Raw genomic sequence first — 15793 nt, forward strand, 5'->3', positions numbered from 1 at the left:
CTGGACCAGGCTGGGTCAACTGCCCAGGGCTGGTCCAGTCCCCTATGGCCATTGGGCTAGGGTTATGCAGGGCTCCCTCCCAGGAGTGGGCCGGGGGGAGGAATGGGAGAATTTGATAACTTACAGGGTTGCGGGGAGGCTCTCCGCTTTGAGAGACATGGTGGGAGTGAACTTGAACATTTTTAAATAAATAAAACAGTATTTAGCCTGAAAAAGCAATTTTCTAAGATTTACGGACTTCAGACTCAATGCACTTTGGATTGCTGGAATGAAATGAAATTAATATCACTTTGATTCTGCTGTTAGTTGACTGACCTTTAGCAAGTCATTTTTTCTGCATTTCCATTTCCTTGTTGATACGTGGGGATTGAAAACACCTGCCCTATCACACAGGGTTGTGCTCCAAGAGATAATGTAGATTAAAGTGCTCTGAAACCTGCAAGGTGCTCTCCACAGGGAGAGTCTGATTACTGACATGCTGGTGCCAGGTAAGGCATTATTGGTATGAACTCTCCCCTTGGACTCCCTCCTGTGGGTCCACGGGTCCCTGACTGTGCAGGTTAGAGGCAGGAAGGGATGGAAGGTGGTGTAAAACTGCTGAATAATAGACATTTCGCCAGAGAAGGAAATGTTGCAATGATCCATATAAGTAGCTACTACTCTTACCTTCCTCTGCACATTTCTGGGCAGAGAAATTACTCCTCCCCCAAACGACTCCATTCCTCCCTTTCCAGGTAGCCTCTGATGTGAAGGGCTCACGTTTGGGACCAAAGGAGGAGACCCAACCTGGCTGCAGGAAAGAGAAAGAGGTACAATCCATAGTTGGTAGGCTCAGTGGAGACTGCTAGAGGTGAGTGGTGCCAGGAAGGGGTGTAGGTGCTGGTGTGTGCTGTGAGGGTGAGTAGTGTGATACAGGGTGTGTGTGAGTATGTGTGTGTGAGGGAGGGAGGGGGAGGGAGAGGGAGAGAGGGAGAGAGTACTGCAGAGCCACGTAAGGGAAAGCGATGGGCTGGGCTGGCCGTGGACTCTGTTTGGTGTAGGATGCTGAGGCCCTCTGCGTGTCTGTCAGTGGTCCTCGGCGGGAAGAGACCACCTCCTCCACCCCCAGCTAAGTGAGACTGTTTCTGGGAGTGGGCGACCTGGAGAAAGAATTCTCAGCAGCAGTTCGGCAAATGACATTGCTGGCTGGATTTCCTTTGAGTTTATTTTGAGAAAAGACAAGCAGGGAAAGGACTGGAAAGCCAACAGTGGCATGCACATTACCATATGTAACACACAGAAAAAGCAGCTGAGCTTCAGAAAATCTAAATGACTGCCCGAGGCCTGCAGCAAGTGAGTGGGGACTTGGATAGCAAAGTGCAGGCGAGTTCGATTCCAAGCCCCGTGCTCTTTCTGTGGCACCATACGGAGGATACTAGATCGCCATCTGAAGCTTTAACGGGGAAACCGTCTCTGAGAAATGATTTATCTTGACTTCAGTGTTACACCCAACTGTTTCAGAGTAAAGATCAAGGTGAATCCGTTTCAGAGTGTCCTGGCTCAGTACTGACCGTGGGGCTCACCGGGTCTCTGGGCTTCAGGGATGCCCGGGAGGCCCTCAGGGTTGGTGATCTCCCCTGGAGGTCAGTGGCCAGGTTGGTTGCACAGCTTCCAGTACTCCCTGCTGACATGCACTTGTTCTGCTTGGAGGGGTCGGGACTCACAGGGACAGATACACCAGTATTTTGAGTCCTGGGCAGAGAGCTCAGAAATCTATTTCTCGTTCACAGCAGCTCCGCACCCCTGTGGCTGCAGAAGTCTTCTTGCTCACAGGCTGGAATCTCCACGATGCAACTGCGTACTTTTCCCACAGCGCCCCTGGCCCGCCCACTACTGCCATCCCTGTCCGGGGCTGTTTGCTGCAGTTTCTACCCAGGCACCGAGCTCCCTTGCCCCTGTGCTTTGCTTATGCCCATCCCTCAGCCCACCACGTCTTTCCCGCCCTCCTTCCTTTTGCATCCCCATCTGCCCATGGTGTTCTTCCCTGTCCCTCCCCATGGTGTGTGCTCCTTCCCCAGTGGCCCTTGTCAGCGCTGTCTTTCTGCTGCATCACAATAGTCTGACTTCTTCCATTCTCTTGGCTGTGAGGCTATCGAGCCATCGCGCACATTTGTGTTCAAGTTCAGGCTTAATGGCATAACCTTGGGAAAACTTCTCTTTGTGCCTGGGGTTTCTCCTCTATAAAACTGGGATAATAACAGTCTCTACCTCACAGTGTAGCTATGAGTGGGAAATGAAATCATGGGTGCGAGTCACTGAATGCACAGGCCACAGTGAGCATTTCAGAAATGTTGCTGTTACTGCTCTTCGGAGAGTCCCTTGTTTATAGCTCACCTGTAACAGATACACATTGAATTGACTTGTGTTGAGGAAGTGGCTATTGTTGTATTTCAGAGCTCAGAGGCTGAGAGGCTGCCCAGGAGCCGATGCGTGGCCCAGACACGGGGGGTCACAAGGGTCAGAGTAAGGAACGGGGAGGGAGGTTTATCACCACATTGTTCGTTCTCACTTTTGCCTGGCCCCCCAGGCTCCCAAACAGACGTGTTTTCCTGACACCCTCATGCCCAGGTGAGGCCGTGAGGCCGGGACAGCAACGCACTCTTGGCATTATGGGCCGCGTTCTCGGGTCTGGCCTGGATCGTGTCTCGGTTTCAACCCAGCGGCTATAGTCGGGCAGTGTCACTGGTGTCAGCAGGTGGTAGGAGGCCTTACACGAAGTAGGTGCTTGATGGTTTTCCTTGCTGAGACGTCAGTGAGCGCCGACTGCACGGAGAGTTCTGATTTAAGAGAGCAGGACACGTTGGCGTAGTTGACGGTGGCTTGGGCTGGGAGTCCGGGTTCTGGGTTCCAGTCACGGCGGTGGCAGGTACATCATAATGATTATTATCACAGCAGACACTTACCGAGCAGTTATGTGATGCCAAGTCTTTTACTTGCGTCGTTTTGTTTAACCCTTACAGTGTGACTGGGTGGGTAACAGGTTTTATCTTCACTGAAGTTGAGGAAACGGAAGTTCACTTGGTTTTGCATCCCCAGCAGAAGCGACCTTTGAATTCAGGTCTCCTGACTTGAGATTGGCACCTTATGGAGGCTACACACTCATGCGAACCCCACAAAACCCCCAGGCCCCAGCTTCCTAATCTGTACAACAAAGGGCAATGCTTGGCGATCCTTCCGGGCTCCACTGCATGGGCTGTGAGTGGAGGGGACCTCTCCTCCAGACTCCCCCGGGGCTGCCAAGGGGGCTGCGCACGCAGCAAAGCTTCAAGACACCTCTTCCAGAGGCAAGGGGAAAAAAAGCTACTTTGAAAGACTTTCAAAATGATTTCCTCCAAATACAAATAAGCATCAGTGGGTTCCTGGGAGGCTAGGGGTCCCTGAGAGAGAGGGGACTTTGCTGGGACACTGGGTCCCTTATTTTCGGCTCTTGATCATCTCTCTACAAAGGGAGTCAGGCTGTGTTCTTTTTCCAGGCGCCTGGAGCGTCCTCCCTGCCGAATAAACATCTGGTGCCCGCAGAGGCCGGAGGGGGTCGGGGTGGCTGCAGTTCGCTCCATGCCCTTAGGGATGTTCTCCTCTGGGAAGACTGTGATTACTAATTAACTAGTAAATCTGAGCCCAGGCACGAAAGCCGGGCAGTCATTTGCATTTGAAACCCATTAAGTGAACGGCCAGTAACCAGTTGCGGGCCGAGGTGGCTTTCTCTGGACCTTGAGTCTCTGCCTTTATTGCCAGGTGGTCCTTCAGCGAGAGCAGGAGCGGCGGTGGGCGGCGACCAGGTATGTTTGCAGACTCTGCTCCCTGTGGCGTGTGTGTGCGAGTGTGTGTGCGAGTGTGCGTGCGAGTGTGCGCGGACTTGTGTTGATCTCCCTGCTGATTCTGTAAACACAGACAAAAATAGGCACCCACAGCAAGGCACAAATTGCGCAGACAGGTAAAACTAGATTCAACTCACTCACCTCTTTTCTCGTGGCGAGTGTATCCATCGGGCACGAGGCGGGATCTGCAAGCCCTGCCCTAGCTCACCCTGTGTTTGTGTGTGGAGTGATAAACGATTTAATTCTCGGGGAGAGGTGGCCGGTGGAGATTCTTTCTGACTGACTGGGCAGATGAGGTCTGGGAGTTAGATTGGAGCATGTGGGGACTTTCCTTCCCAAAGGATGTAGAACTGTGATTGAGGAGTGGTAATTAGAAGATTCATCACCCTCAGACATTGAGAAGACTCTGACAACCCCTGTGACTCTCGTGCCTTTGCTGGTCAGCTGATGGATTGCTGCAGGGAAGCCCGCGGGTGGGCACGTGGAGTGGCTGGCACGCGCCGTGTGCAGTGGGGGCTGTGGGAGGTTTCGGGTGGACGGAGGGTGTGGTGTGGAAGAGGCAGCGTGTGGACCAGCAGGCAGGTGTGAAAGCAGAACGGCAGTACCGAGGGAAGGAGTGGAAGGCCGAGGGTTATTGCTGGTCCCTGTCTGATAAATACCTACAGTTGGCTGTCAGAGTCCAGCTGGACACACACGTGGGCACTTCTAACTGGCCACTGAGGTGGGAAGGAAGAGTTATCCTTGGGGAAAGGGAGGGAGGCCAAGGTCAAGTCATGCGTCTCACTGGAATAGGCTGCCAAGGGTTCCTGACATAGGGTCTGAGCTAAAGGGACCCCCTGGTGTCCTGTGTCAGTGAGTGTATGGCTCTGGGGGAGGAGGGAGGGTGGGGCGGGGCCTTTGGGTTTCGCTCACACTTACACTGGACGCCTGTGATTTTTCACTGGCATTCTCTCACAAATGAGCTTCGACGGGTTGATAAAGGAACTTTACAAACTGCTCCGAGAGCATGGGATACTAATGGACTTGGAAGAATACAATTTTCATTTAAAATTGGTTCCGCAGGGAACCGCTGAATGCGATGAGGAGGGTAAGCCCTGGTGCCTGGGGCACAGTGGGGCACAGCTGTCCCCTAGAGGTGATGCCCTTCATGGTGCAGATGGAGACGCCAAGGCCCAGAGGGCTCAAGAAGGCTTCCTGAGGTCTCACATCTGGGCAGGGTCGGAGCTGGCTTTCTGGTCTCTGCACTTCGGATGTGCCCACACTTTTCCCTTCCTGTTTTCTGAGCGGCTGGAGACAATGGACCGACCCAGTCACTTTTGCCCAGGACTTTTGAGAACTGGCCGTGGCTTGCTGGGGTCCATTCACTCAATTGTCATTAGCTAATATGATCTTTGTCATTAAAATTGCACAGTTTGCCGTTGTCATCTGAAATAGAATATTCCAAGATTAATGACAGACTTCCAAGTAGCCATTTTTAAAAATGTTTTTTTTTTCAGCCCTGGCTGGCATAGCTCAGTGGATTGAGCAAGGGCTGCAAACCAAAGTGTCGCAGGTTCGATTCCCAGTCAGGGTGCATGCCTGGGTTGCAGGCCATGACCCCCAGCAACCACACATTGATGTTTCTCTCTCAGCCTCTTTCTCCCTCCTTTCCCTCTCTAAAAATAAATAAATAAAATCTTTAAAAAAATGGTTTTTTTCTTCTAAAAACAATTAAAGCTAGCTATTTAAATTGCCTCCTAGTTTATTTGCATTTTGCCCTTTTTCTTGATTTTGATTTTTCCTAAATTGCATTCCTGTAAACTGGGGAGGAAGGTTGATCAGAAGACGCTGATAAGGGCTTTTCCCCCTCTTCCTGCTAAGGAAATGTCTCTCCTCTGTAGCTAGAAAATCATTATCATTGCACCATGGAGCAGGTGACTATTTTTGATTATGTGATGCATGAGGACTTTCGATAAGAGGCAAACAGATCCTTTTTAAATGCAATTGATGTATCATTCAAAGGTCACATTTACCCCTGTGTGTACATTATCCACTGCTGAGGAACAAATTACCCCCCCCCCCCATTTAACAGCTTGAAACAATAATCACTTATTATCTCCCTGTTTCTATGGCTTACGAGTGCCGGAGCAGCTTAGGTAGGTAGTTCTAGGTCAAGGTCTCGCCGGAGGTTGCAGCCGAGGTGTTGCCTGGCTACGGTCGATCGTGTGAAGGCTCGCCTGGGGCTGGGGGTCTGCTTCTGAGATGCCTCCCTCCCCGGGCCGCTGGCTGAGGGCCTCAGTTCCTTCCTGGCTGCTGGGCCTTTCTCTACACCTGCTTCAGCGGCGTTAGGAAAAGAAGCAGGGAAGTGACCTTGGGAGCATCAGACCGCTCTTGACCTTCTTGCTTCATTTAATCCCACCAGGCATGGAGGGTTGTTAGTCTTTGTGGGATTTCGCATGGGTGAATGACATTACGGGGTGTCTTATGAGGATGTGACGGAAGGGCCTGTAAAAAAGACTAGAGTTGGGGGATTTATTTTAGAAAAAGCGAGGCCATCCTCGTTGTTGAGGAAGGTGCGGCCGCATTTCCTTTACAGCAAGAGAAGATTACGTTGACGAACAGCAATTTCTCATCCAGTGCATGGGAAACAAAGCCTCTTGCATTTAATCTTTGGGCGAAGGACTGAGGAAGGCAGGGAAGAAAGCGGAGGTTGTGTGAGGACACGCTGAGTGGGCGCTGAGTGGGTGGCGAAGGAGGCTCCGAGGAATTGTCAGATGCTAAGGCTGAGCTGTGATCCCCAAGCTGGGGAGTTTGGAATTGAGGCCTGAGGGACAAAGGGACAAGATGCGCTTTCTGAGCGAGGATCGCGTGATTGGCAGGCCGCCTGGAAGAGAGGGTCCGTGGATGCGTCTTGGGGAAAGTGGACCTTGAATGGGCAGGACTGCTCCAGGCTCCTCCAGTGTCTTCCAAGCTTTCTGCCCCTGCGGCCCAGATAACCCGTGAGTCACCTGACGTGTGGGGCCGTAAAGCACTTGGCAGAGAGGAGCCTGTATCAGAGGAGGCTCCTGTGGACAGCAGCCAGGAATACGCACGCGCCCTTCACCGAGCGCTGGGTGCGGGCTGGTGCCACACCCACAGGAAGAGGGCTTTGACCGGTTTCTTACCCAGCGTCCCCTGTCTTCTCCATGGCAAATAATAACATAATGGTTTGTGGTGCTTATTATTTAAAGTAGTTTCGTCTGATTCTCACAATGTGGTGGTGATAGGTCACATAACAGTAGATGTTATTAATTCCATGTTCATGGATAAGAAAATTGTAACTCTAGAGCATTAAGGACATTATTTAGGCAATCGCAGCAAGTAGTGGGAGGGCTAGGGATCAAGTTCAAGCCTTCTCATGTTGTGTTTAGCATGCTTGCTGTTCTGAGAAGGAGAATGTGGGGATATGGTGAAGGAAAATGGTAATGAAATGTTGAGCACAGGAATCTTTTTTTTTAAAGATTTTATTTATTTATTTTTAGAGAGGGAAGGGAGGGAGAAAGAGAGAGAGAGAGAGAGACATCAATGTGCGGTTGCTGGGGGTCGTGGTCTGCAACCCAGGCATGTGCCCTGACTGGGAATCGAACCTGCGATGCTTTGGTTCGCAGCCCACGCTCAATCCACTGAGCTATGCCAGCCAGGGCAGCACAGGAATCTTTTGTGGAATGGAGGAGTAAAGAAGAAGCTTGTGTGATTTATTAAAAAATGACCTAATAAATGCTGGTATGAATTCTATAGATCTCCTAGTTCAACCTCTTTAATTTGTTTTTAAAGATTTTATTTATTTATTTTTAGACAGAGGGGAAGAGAGAGAGAAAGAGAAGGAAAGAAACATCAGTGTGTGATTGCCTGTCATGTGCCTCCTACTGGGGACCTGGCCCACAACCCAGGCATGTGCCCTGACTGGGATTTGAACTGGCGACCCTTTGGTTCACAGGTGGGTGCTCAATCCATGAGCCACACCAGCCAGAACAACCTCTTTAATTTGTAAGTGAGGAAACTGAGAACCAGAAACCTTAAGTAAATCTCTCAAGGTTATCTGGCTAGTTACTTTCGGACTGTGAAGTAGAATTCAGATCTTCTGATTCTCCAGGAAGAGTACCCTTTCTACCAAACATTGCTTTCATTGTGTAGACAGGAATAACAGTACTGGACTTCAAGCTCACTGAAGGCAGCTATCATCATTTTATTCTCTAAAATATTGCATGGTGCACCATCAGTAGGAAGTATGGAGGTATTTTGCAAATATTTAATTGGGGAATAAAATATTACCAGCCAATAAGTATTGATTATGCAGATATAACTACTAAGTACTTAGGAGGAAAATAAAGAGGAATAAGCAGGCGTAGCGCTTGAAGTCTGCGGACTCACAGTTTGAGAGAGAGGAGGGCTGTTGTCAACCTAAGGGGGCAGACGCGCCATCGGAGGAAAAGCCTTGGGAAAACGTGGTCTCGAGCTGGAAGCAGTGAGGGTGCATTGAAATCCCACGGATCCTTGTATTGACTTGGATCCTTCTGTAAAATGAACAATGGGCCTCTAATGTGCATTATTTTTTAGATCCAAATGTTCTTTTTTCTTTATTTTTGCTTGTGCTCCCGCAGATACTGATGAGGGTCCTGGCCCTGCTCCCACCTCCTCCTCCCCTTCCCCTTCCCTCTGAGGAAAGAAGAATGAGGCCCAGCAGCGCCTCTGGGGCACATCAGATCTTGTGGGGGTGCTTCCACTCAGTCTCGCTCCCGAACCAGCAAACACTCATTCACAGCACAGGCCAGGAGGCATTCGGCGAGGCCATGTGGGGTTCCCCCCAACACCCCTCACATCAGGAACACATCAGGCTGCCCGAAAGGGGCCTGGATTTCCAGAGGAGGCGACTGGCAGCAGGAGAAGGCACCAGACTTTATGCCTTGGCTCCACTGCCCAGCTGCCCACAGAGCCAGGAATCAGGAGTGCAGGCTCTCAGCCCGAGAGGGGCCACTGTAGGAGGTGGGGTGCTCTCGCTTGCTCGCTGCCCTTTAGTGGCTTAAAAATAAGTAGGAGAGATGGATGCTCCTCAATGTTATACTTTATACGTGTAGATGCAGATAGAGTGCTTGGGAGAAAGAGAAGGGGGAAGGCCAATTAGCGTTAAGTCTGGAGGAGACACAGTTTGAACGGAAGGAGCAGGATTCTGATTGGTGACGTTGGTGGGGTGGGGGAGGGGATGGGCTTTGATGCAGCTGGGAAAGGAAGCCTGCCATTGGCCACTGGAGCAGAGTTGGGGAGTGGATTTCAGCTCTGCTGCTTCTCAGGGATTGCAGACAAGTTTTGTACTTCTGTTTCGTCTTGGAAAATAAAGGTGAAGAATGACTGAATGGCAGGGTTTAGAGGTGACTAGGAATGTCTGGAAAATATCGGAGACACAGAAGCTCCCTCCCACCCCCCAAAAAGCCTTAGCTTCTTTTTATTAAGAGACTGTAGACGACACCCTTGGGTATCACAGGTAACGAAGCCAGTGCAAGCTCGGCAGGCCTCAAGACCAACGGCCCCATTCACGTGGATGATTCTGCTACTTCTCTGTTCTCTCCCCCTTTTTCCTTTACGCTTTTACCTGCATCTGATTCTACAGACAATCTAAGGGGGGTATAAGAAGTTGGCTACATCAGTGAAACTCATTTTAGAAATCAGTCCATCACCCCGCCCAACTTTACAATGGATTTCTTCACTTCTTCTGTATAAGCTCTTACGTGGCACTAAGAGAAGTCTCTCCCTCCATTCCGACTTCTGTATCAATTGCGACTTGCTGTTGGCCGCATCCCCTGCTGAGTGGCACGTTTCTGCATTATACTCTGGCTCCACACAGTTTCTCGTGCTCCGGGATAAGGGTTATGTTTGTGTCCATAGATACGTATTCCCACACAAAACGTGAAAGACAGCTGTGCCCTTGCTTAACCTGAGGTCACCAGGAGAATCCCTGAGGTGGAAGTCAGGGCTACTAATTGTCCCACTGGCCGGAGGAGTGCCATTAAAGTGACCCCGTCCTTGCATCTGCACAATGGAAAGATGAGCCCGGCTCTCCTCACATCTCAGTGTTGTTGCGAGCATAGAATGCAGTCAGTGCGTAGTATTGCTCTCCTAGTTAACGGGGACTGTCCCGGGCTTCTCGGGTCTTAGCCAAGCCAATGGCACCAGACGGCAAGGTTTCCCTTTCCAAGATGCTGTTGGAATTGGTACGAGTGACCAAGGGATGTGTTTCGGTTAACGTTAGTTAATACAGAGTGTTGGCCTGCGAAGAACAGACTCTTTAAGGAATGACGGTAGTAGCAGGGTCAGAGGAAGGAAGGGGTAACGGCAGTGACATCTGGGGAAACCGTGGGAGGCACGGACATGAGTGATGAGGCTTTATGCTCCTTGCCACTGAGGCAGGTCAGTGCCCCGACTCAGCCTGGAACCAGAGTCGTCCCTAACAGAGGACCAGGTCCCACAGTGAAGGCGCTGAGGGAGATTTCTGGAGCGGACTGCATGTGAGGCCTGCTTCTCATCCGAGGTGTGCATGGTAGTTAACTCTGTCCCAGGGACAAAGCCTTAAACGTGGCCCGTGCCATCCTGGTCAGAGACTGCGGGAGCCGGCACAGAGGCCCAGGAGACACTGACCCTCTGGTGGGCCCTGCTGTGACAGCTGCCAGTTCTTCCTGTCCTCAAGTCCTGTGTCTGTGTAAGTCACAACACTCAGAAATCCTTAGGAATGGGGTAGTCTATGTCATTACTCAAACATTTGCTATGTTTCTAGGCTCCATGCCTGGACAGATGATATCGGTGTCCACCTGCCTGAGCAGTCCAGGTGATCTCTGGGCACAGGTTTCTCAATAATGTCTCATATCACGGAGGGACTGAATGAGTGTGCGTGACTTTGCAGAATCCTTCCTCAGTAGTCAGAAGATACTTCAAAGTCCAATGTAGGGTGGATCTTTGAATACAAAGGCACTGTTTTTAGATTTTGAACTCCATGGATCTTTATTTAAGACACAATTTTTGACTTAGATATGGGCTACATCGAGCCTCCCAAGCAGGCGAGCTTTATGCACTTGATTTCAGTGTGCTGTGCTTCCCGAGCACCCGGGGTTCCCGAGGCATCGTGGGAATACTGGAGTTAGCCTGGCAGAAGCGCTGAACCGGGGAACCGCACATGCTGCGTCGGGCTCCGAGAGGGAGAACACTGTCCCCGAGGAAGGTTCTGTGTTGGAGGTCCTGAAAGTCCGACGTATCCAGAAGGAGGACAGTCAACTCCAAGGCAGCTTAGAGTAGTCCGTTGACTTGTACCAAGCCCTTCACAGGTGGGAAAGCGATACCTTGAGTCCGATCGGGTGGAGGAGGTAAGGACAGACACGACTCGTGAGGACAGTAAGAGCAGGCTGGAAGAAGGTGACAGGAGCAGGCTGAGGAAAGTTGTTGAAGGCCGAGGTTGTAGCAGTAGGTTCCAGAGCGTTCCATTCATAAGGTGCCCACCTACTGAATGGGTACCTGTGCCAAACAGACAGACATCGTAGCCAAAGAAAACTATTTTCACCTGGACAATCCGGGCTCTGGCCGCAGACTAGGAGACTCTGAGCACGTCACCGGTATATCTCACTTTACTTATCTGTGAAACGAAGGGGGGTGATGAATCCATTAGTTCCACTTCTATTTTTCAGCTTTGTGGATACCATGTTTTAATATTTTTACCTAATAAAACATGCTTATTACAACCTGTCAACCTACAACAGGTTCACTGTTTCTGAGAGATGGTTCCATATCAAAGTCATGTCTAGAGCTTAAAAAATAATCAGATATCCAGGCCCAGAGATACCGACGAAGTAGGCTGGGCCAGGGAGTAGGTGCTGGACATCTAATGTGAACTTCTTGACAAAGTATCCAACGCCCTAGCCAAAATCCATAACAAGTCTAACATAGGTAAATGTGCCTTTTTTGTATGTTTTTGAGGTTGAAAATCCTTAAGGACTGCAAAGGTAAGCCACAGGTCAAGATGACCCATAGGTACCTTCTGTTCTAGAAGTCTGTCTAGGTGTCCTCCAAATTATGGTTTCTAAACCTCATCCCACTGGAAAGAGCAGCGGCTCCTTAGAGTTGTTTGGTTTGGGACTCAGGGCAGGAAACGTGCAACGTGAGCTGAGGTCCCCGGATTATAGCAGAAGGCGAGGAAACTACCAAAGGCTACCAGGAGCTGCCTCGAAGACACTCCTGCTGGATAGAGATGAGGCACGAGCACTACTACTAATAATAACATCAAAGAATGAATGATATGGATGCCATGTATTTAAGCCTGTGAGTTCATGAAGATCTCGGACAGATCATCGCACCGGTGTCCTTTGGAGGATGCTCAGGAGACAGCTCCTAATTTTGAAAAGCGGTCACGAAAGAGACACACATTTATCCTCCCTTTCCTATATGAACTGTACCTTTATGATCCGAGTAATAGGTGAGGGGGACTGTCTTTTTATAGGAACAGTTCTTCCGGTAAATAAAGAAGGATAGAATTACCGCACCACTGTTTCGTAACTCCTAATCAAATAGCTGATCTCAGCAATGCTCACCAATGGCTGTTAACAGAAAGAAGGGAGACTCGGCTGGTTAATGTGCCTCCTGCTGGAAGACACTATGCTACCTGTGCAGCATTCTTGCTAAAAATTCAAGCCTCTATCTGGTCAAAACTCTAGATCTAATAATTAATTTATAGAGAAACATATTAGCATGCACTGGGATACAATCGATAAAATCTAAATAGTGGGGAAATCTACGGACCAAACGCTATTGATTAAAAAATAATTACAATATATGAATCTTACTTGCATATTTATGAGAGTTGAACAAACTATAAAAAAAAAACTTATCAGACAATGATGAAAATGTCAACATTGGCTAGATACTTGATGATTAAGGGATTATTTTTAAAATGACTTAGATGGGATGATATTTTGCTTGTCTTCTGTGACATTTCTTATTTTATAAATACACTTCAACATTTTTGAATTAAAACATACAAAACCTGGGATTTGGTTAACATAACGCAAGGTTAGGGAGAGAAGTAAGTAGGACTAAAGGCAGGATTGGCTATGAGTTGGTAATTTTTTATTCTAAATGATGGGTACCTGGGATTTGTCATTCAGCTGCTTAGGTATACATTTGAGCTTTTCCATTGAAAACCTGACTAGCTATATATTGAACAAGTACAGGACATTTAAAATGGCTTTCACATCTAGCGGCACTTTCTGCTTTCACAGATGGCATTGGCGAAGTTGAAGAGCTTCACCACGTTGGAGCTCATGCTCAGCGCCCTCCTGCTCCTCGTGTTCATCGTCATCATCCCTGTCTTCGTGCTTTCGGCCAGAGAGTGCTTGGGGCCCGAAGGTACTCGGGACCCCGGGTACTCCCTCCACAGGCTGCTCCTACTAGGGCACAATCCCCACAGGTGGCGGGGGAGGGGTGCTCCGTGTTCTTTGGTGTGAGCGCGTGTGGACGTGCGTGTGTGGTGTGCAGGTGTTGGGGAGCATCTCACTAAACTGGGGCAGCTCAGTAGGGCGTCCCTGCCAGTTCCGACACTTTCACTTCCCACTTCGCACAGTGCAGGGTCCCACCATGGACAGGAGACATATTTGCCACATTTTATTGACTAACTCTACTTTCGTTAACAATAATGATGGACAATACCCTTATACGGAAGGCAGTCAGATAAGCATATAATTCATTCATGTATTTTAGGCCAAACTTTGGTTCTTTAAAACAATAACAATTAGCCCTGGGCGGTGTAGCTAGCCAGTGGATTGAGCCCCACCAGCCACAGCAGGCTCCCTGTTCTTACGGCACTGTCTCCTAGGGCAGGGCCTTGGTGGTGGAAGGGGATGGTGCAGGTATGCGTGGAGGTACATGCAGTCAGCGAGAACAAAGTGAGGCTTTAGAAAGTGGATGCATTTCAAGGACATCAGAGCGCAGGCCAGCCAGTAGTGGAGTTCATTTAACTGGAGGTATTGAGAACTACAGGGATCTTGGATGTGATGTTGTCTGTGTAACGGTCATTTCGTATTTGCTTTTGGAGTCGTCCCAGGTGCGGGGACGAGTACTCCTGACCCTGCGCAGTGCCCAGAGGTACATGACCTGCAGCGGATAAACTGCATCCCTGACCAGTTGCCCACAAAGGTTTGTGTCATAGGTCTTGTTTTCCTTTAAGAATTTATACTATAAGAGAGTCTTTTTTTGTGTTTTTTTTCTATTTCTGTTTATAACTCCCAGAGAATTGTTTGCATTGCAGCTCTTGGTGGCTCAGGCAAATTCATCCCGTATCCATGCTTGTATGCTATAGTACAGCTTTGGGAGAGGAAGAGCTGGGAGATTCTTTTGGGTTGATAGATTCAGCAAATAAATGTACAGGCTGCCTGGTTAAATTTAAATTTCAGATAAACAATGAGTAATTTTTTTTTAGTGTATATCTCCCATGCCAGACTTGGAACTCACGCTATACTGGTTTTGTCTTTCATGGGGCAGTAGTGCTTGGTCACTGGTTCTCTCTGGCTCTGCTACTGCCTCTTTCTCGCCCTTTCTCTGCGTTTCTCCTGCCACAGTTCCACGAGGTTATCTAGGATCAACAATAAAAAGTCATACACATGCGTAACACATTCAAAATAAGGAAAAAGTTGCAAGAGCCATGCTTTGAAAGAAGAAGGTAATAAATACGAGATTAAAGGTAGTGCTGCCATCTGGGTATTTACTTTAGGGCAGTGTTTCTTGATCACCAGCCGAAGTCCAGCTGGATATTATGATCATAAAACACACCGTACCTACCATATCAGCCCCTTCTCACCTCAAGAATGACATGAAATGATATGAAAACAAAATGCAGCCTTCGGGGTGAAGTCCGTGACACGAAGTGGCAGCGCTGGGTCGGACACAGGAAGGGTGCTGCCGCAGGTGATGCCTGGGCACGTGGCGCTCTCGCGTGTGAGTCCGAGGCCGTCCTGTTGCTCCCGGGCTGGGGCCATCTGCAATGCGCTCAGGGTTGATGCGCTGGCCCGTCTAGGGGTCCTAATACCAAAAGACAGTTTACATTTTTTTGTTTTCCTCTCACCCTTCTAGAGGCTACGTGTCCCAAATCAAAATGTGTGGGCAGGGCTGGTCCTTCGGGGGGACCTGAGAAAGAATCTGGTCCTTGACTGTCTCCTGGCTTCTGATGCCTGTGTCGGGTGGTGACATTCCTTGGCTTACAGCCGCCTCACTCCTGTCTCTGCCTTCACGTTCACACAGCGTTCTCTCCCGCAATCTCTGTACATCCAAATCTCCCGTGTTTAAGGACACTGGCCATGTTGGGTTACGAGCCCACCCTACTCCAGTATGATCTCACATTAACTACATTTGCAATGAACCTATTTCCAAATAAGACCCCATTCTGAGGTACTGAGGGTTAGGATTTCAACGGATCTTTCTTGGGGACACGATTCAGCCCATAACGTGGACAAAGTCACAGAGGTGGGGGCTGTGGAAAGTGGAAATTGTTTTAACCTGAGCCTTCGGTATTGGCTGAAATGGCGTACATGGATGAGATGGGGGAAGGCCTGGCGGAAGCTGGAGTTAGGGTCGAGAAGGCAGCCAGAGCCAGATGAGGAGCTGGGGGTAGAGAAAATGCCTACAAAGTACAGATTGGAGCAGAGTGAGGGGACAAAACTAATCAGAGATGGTTTTGAAGGCAACAGAGAGATGCAACTGGATTGGTAGTTAATGATCAGGACATCCCCAGGACCAGATAGAGCAGTGCCCGGGCCAGCTGCTAGGGCGCAGAGGGGCACGAGCCTGCGAAGGGGGGAGTCATCCCAGCTGGTCCCGTGACCTTGCCGAGACTCCTGCGGTGTTTGGCTCCTTCCCTCGTCTGACATCCCACCCTGACCTTCTCTTGGGTT

General features: G+C 49.6%; 1 protein-coding gene across 1 annotated transcript in view; it reads left to right on the top strand.

The window, feature by feature from the left end:
• The first annotated feature begins 3703 nt into the window (after window positions 1–3703).
• MGAM (maltase-glucoamylase) overlaps window positions 3704–15793 on the top strand; it is a 76412-nt gene continuing 64322 nt past the window's right edge. Inside the window, exons 1-3 of the mRNA XM_036010973.1 lie at window positions 3704–3818; window positions 13130–13256; window positions 13951–14042. Coding sequence (XP_035866866.1) covers window positions 13130–13256; window positions 13951–14042 — 219 coding nt within the window. The 5' untranslated portion in view covers window positions 3704–3818. The remainder of the gene's footprint in view (window positions 3819–13129; window positions 13257–13950; window positions 14043–15793) is intronic.

Source organism: Phyllostomus discolor, chromosome 10 (assembly GCF_004126475.2).
Source record: "Phyllostomus discolor isolate MPI-MPIP mPhyDis1 chromosome 10, mPhyDis1.pri.v3, whole genome shotgun sequence".
Taxonomy (NCBI): Eukaryota; Metazoa; Chordata; class Mammalia; order Chiroptera; family Phyllostomidae; genus Phyllostomus; species Phyllostomus discolor.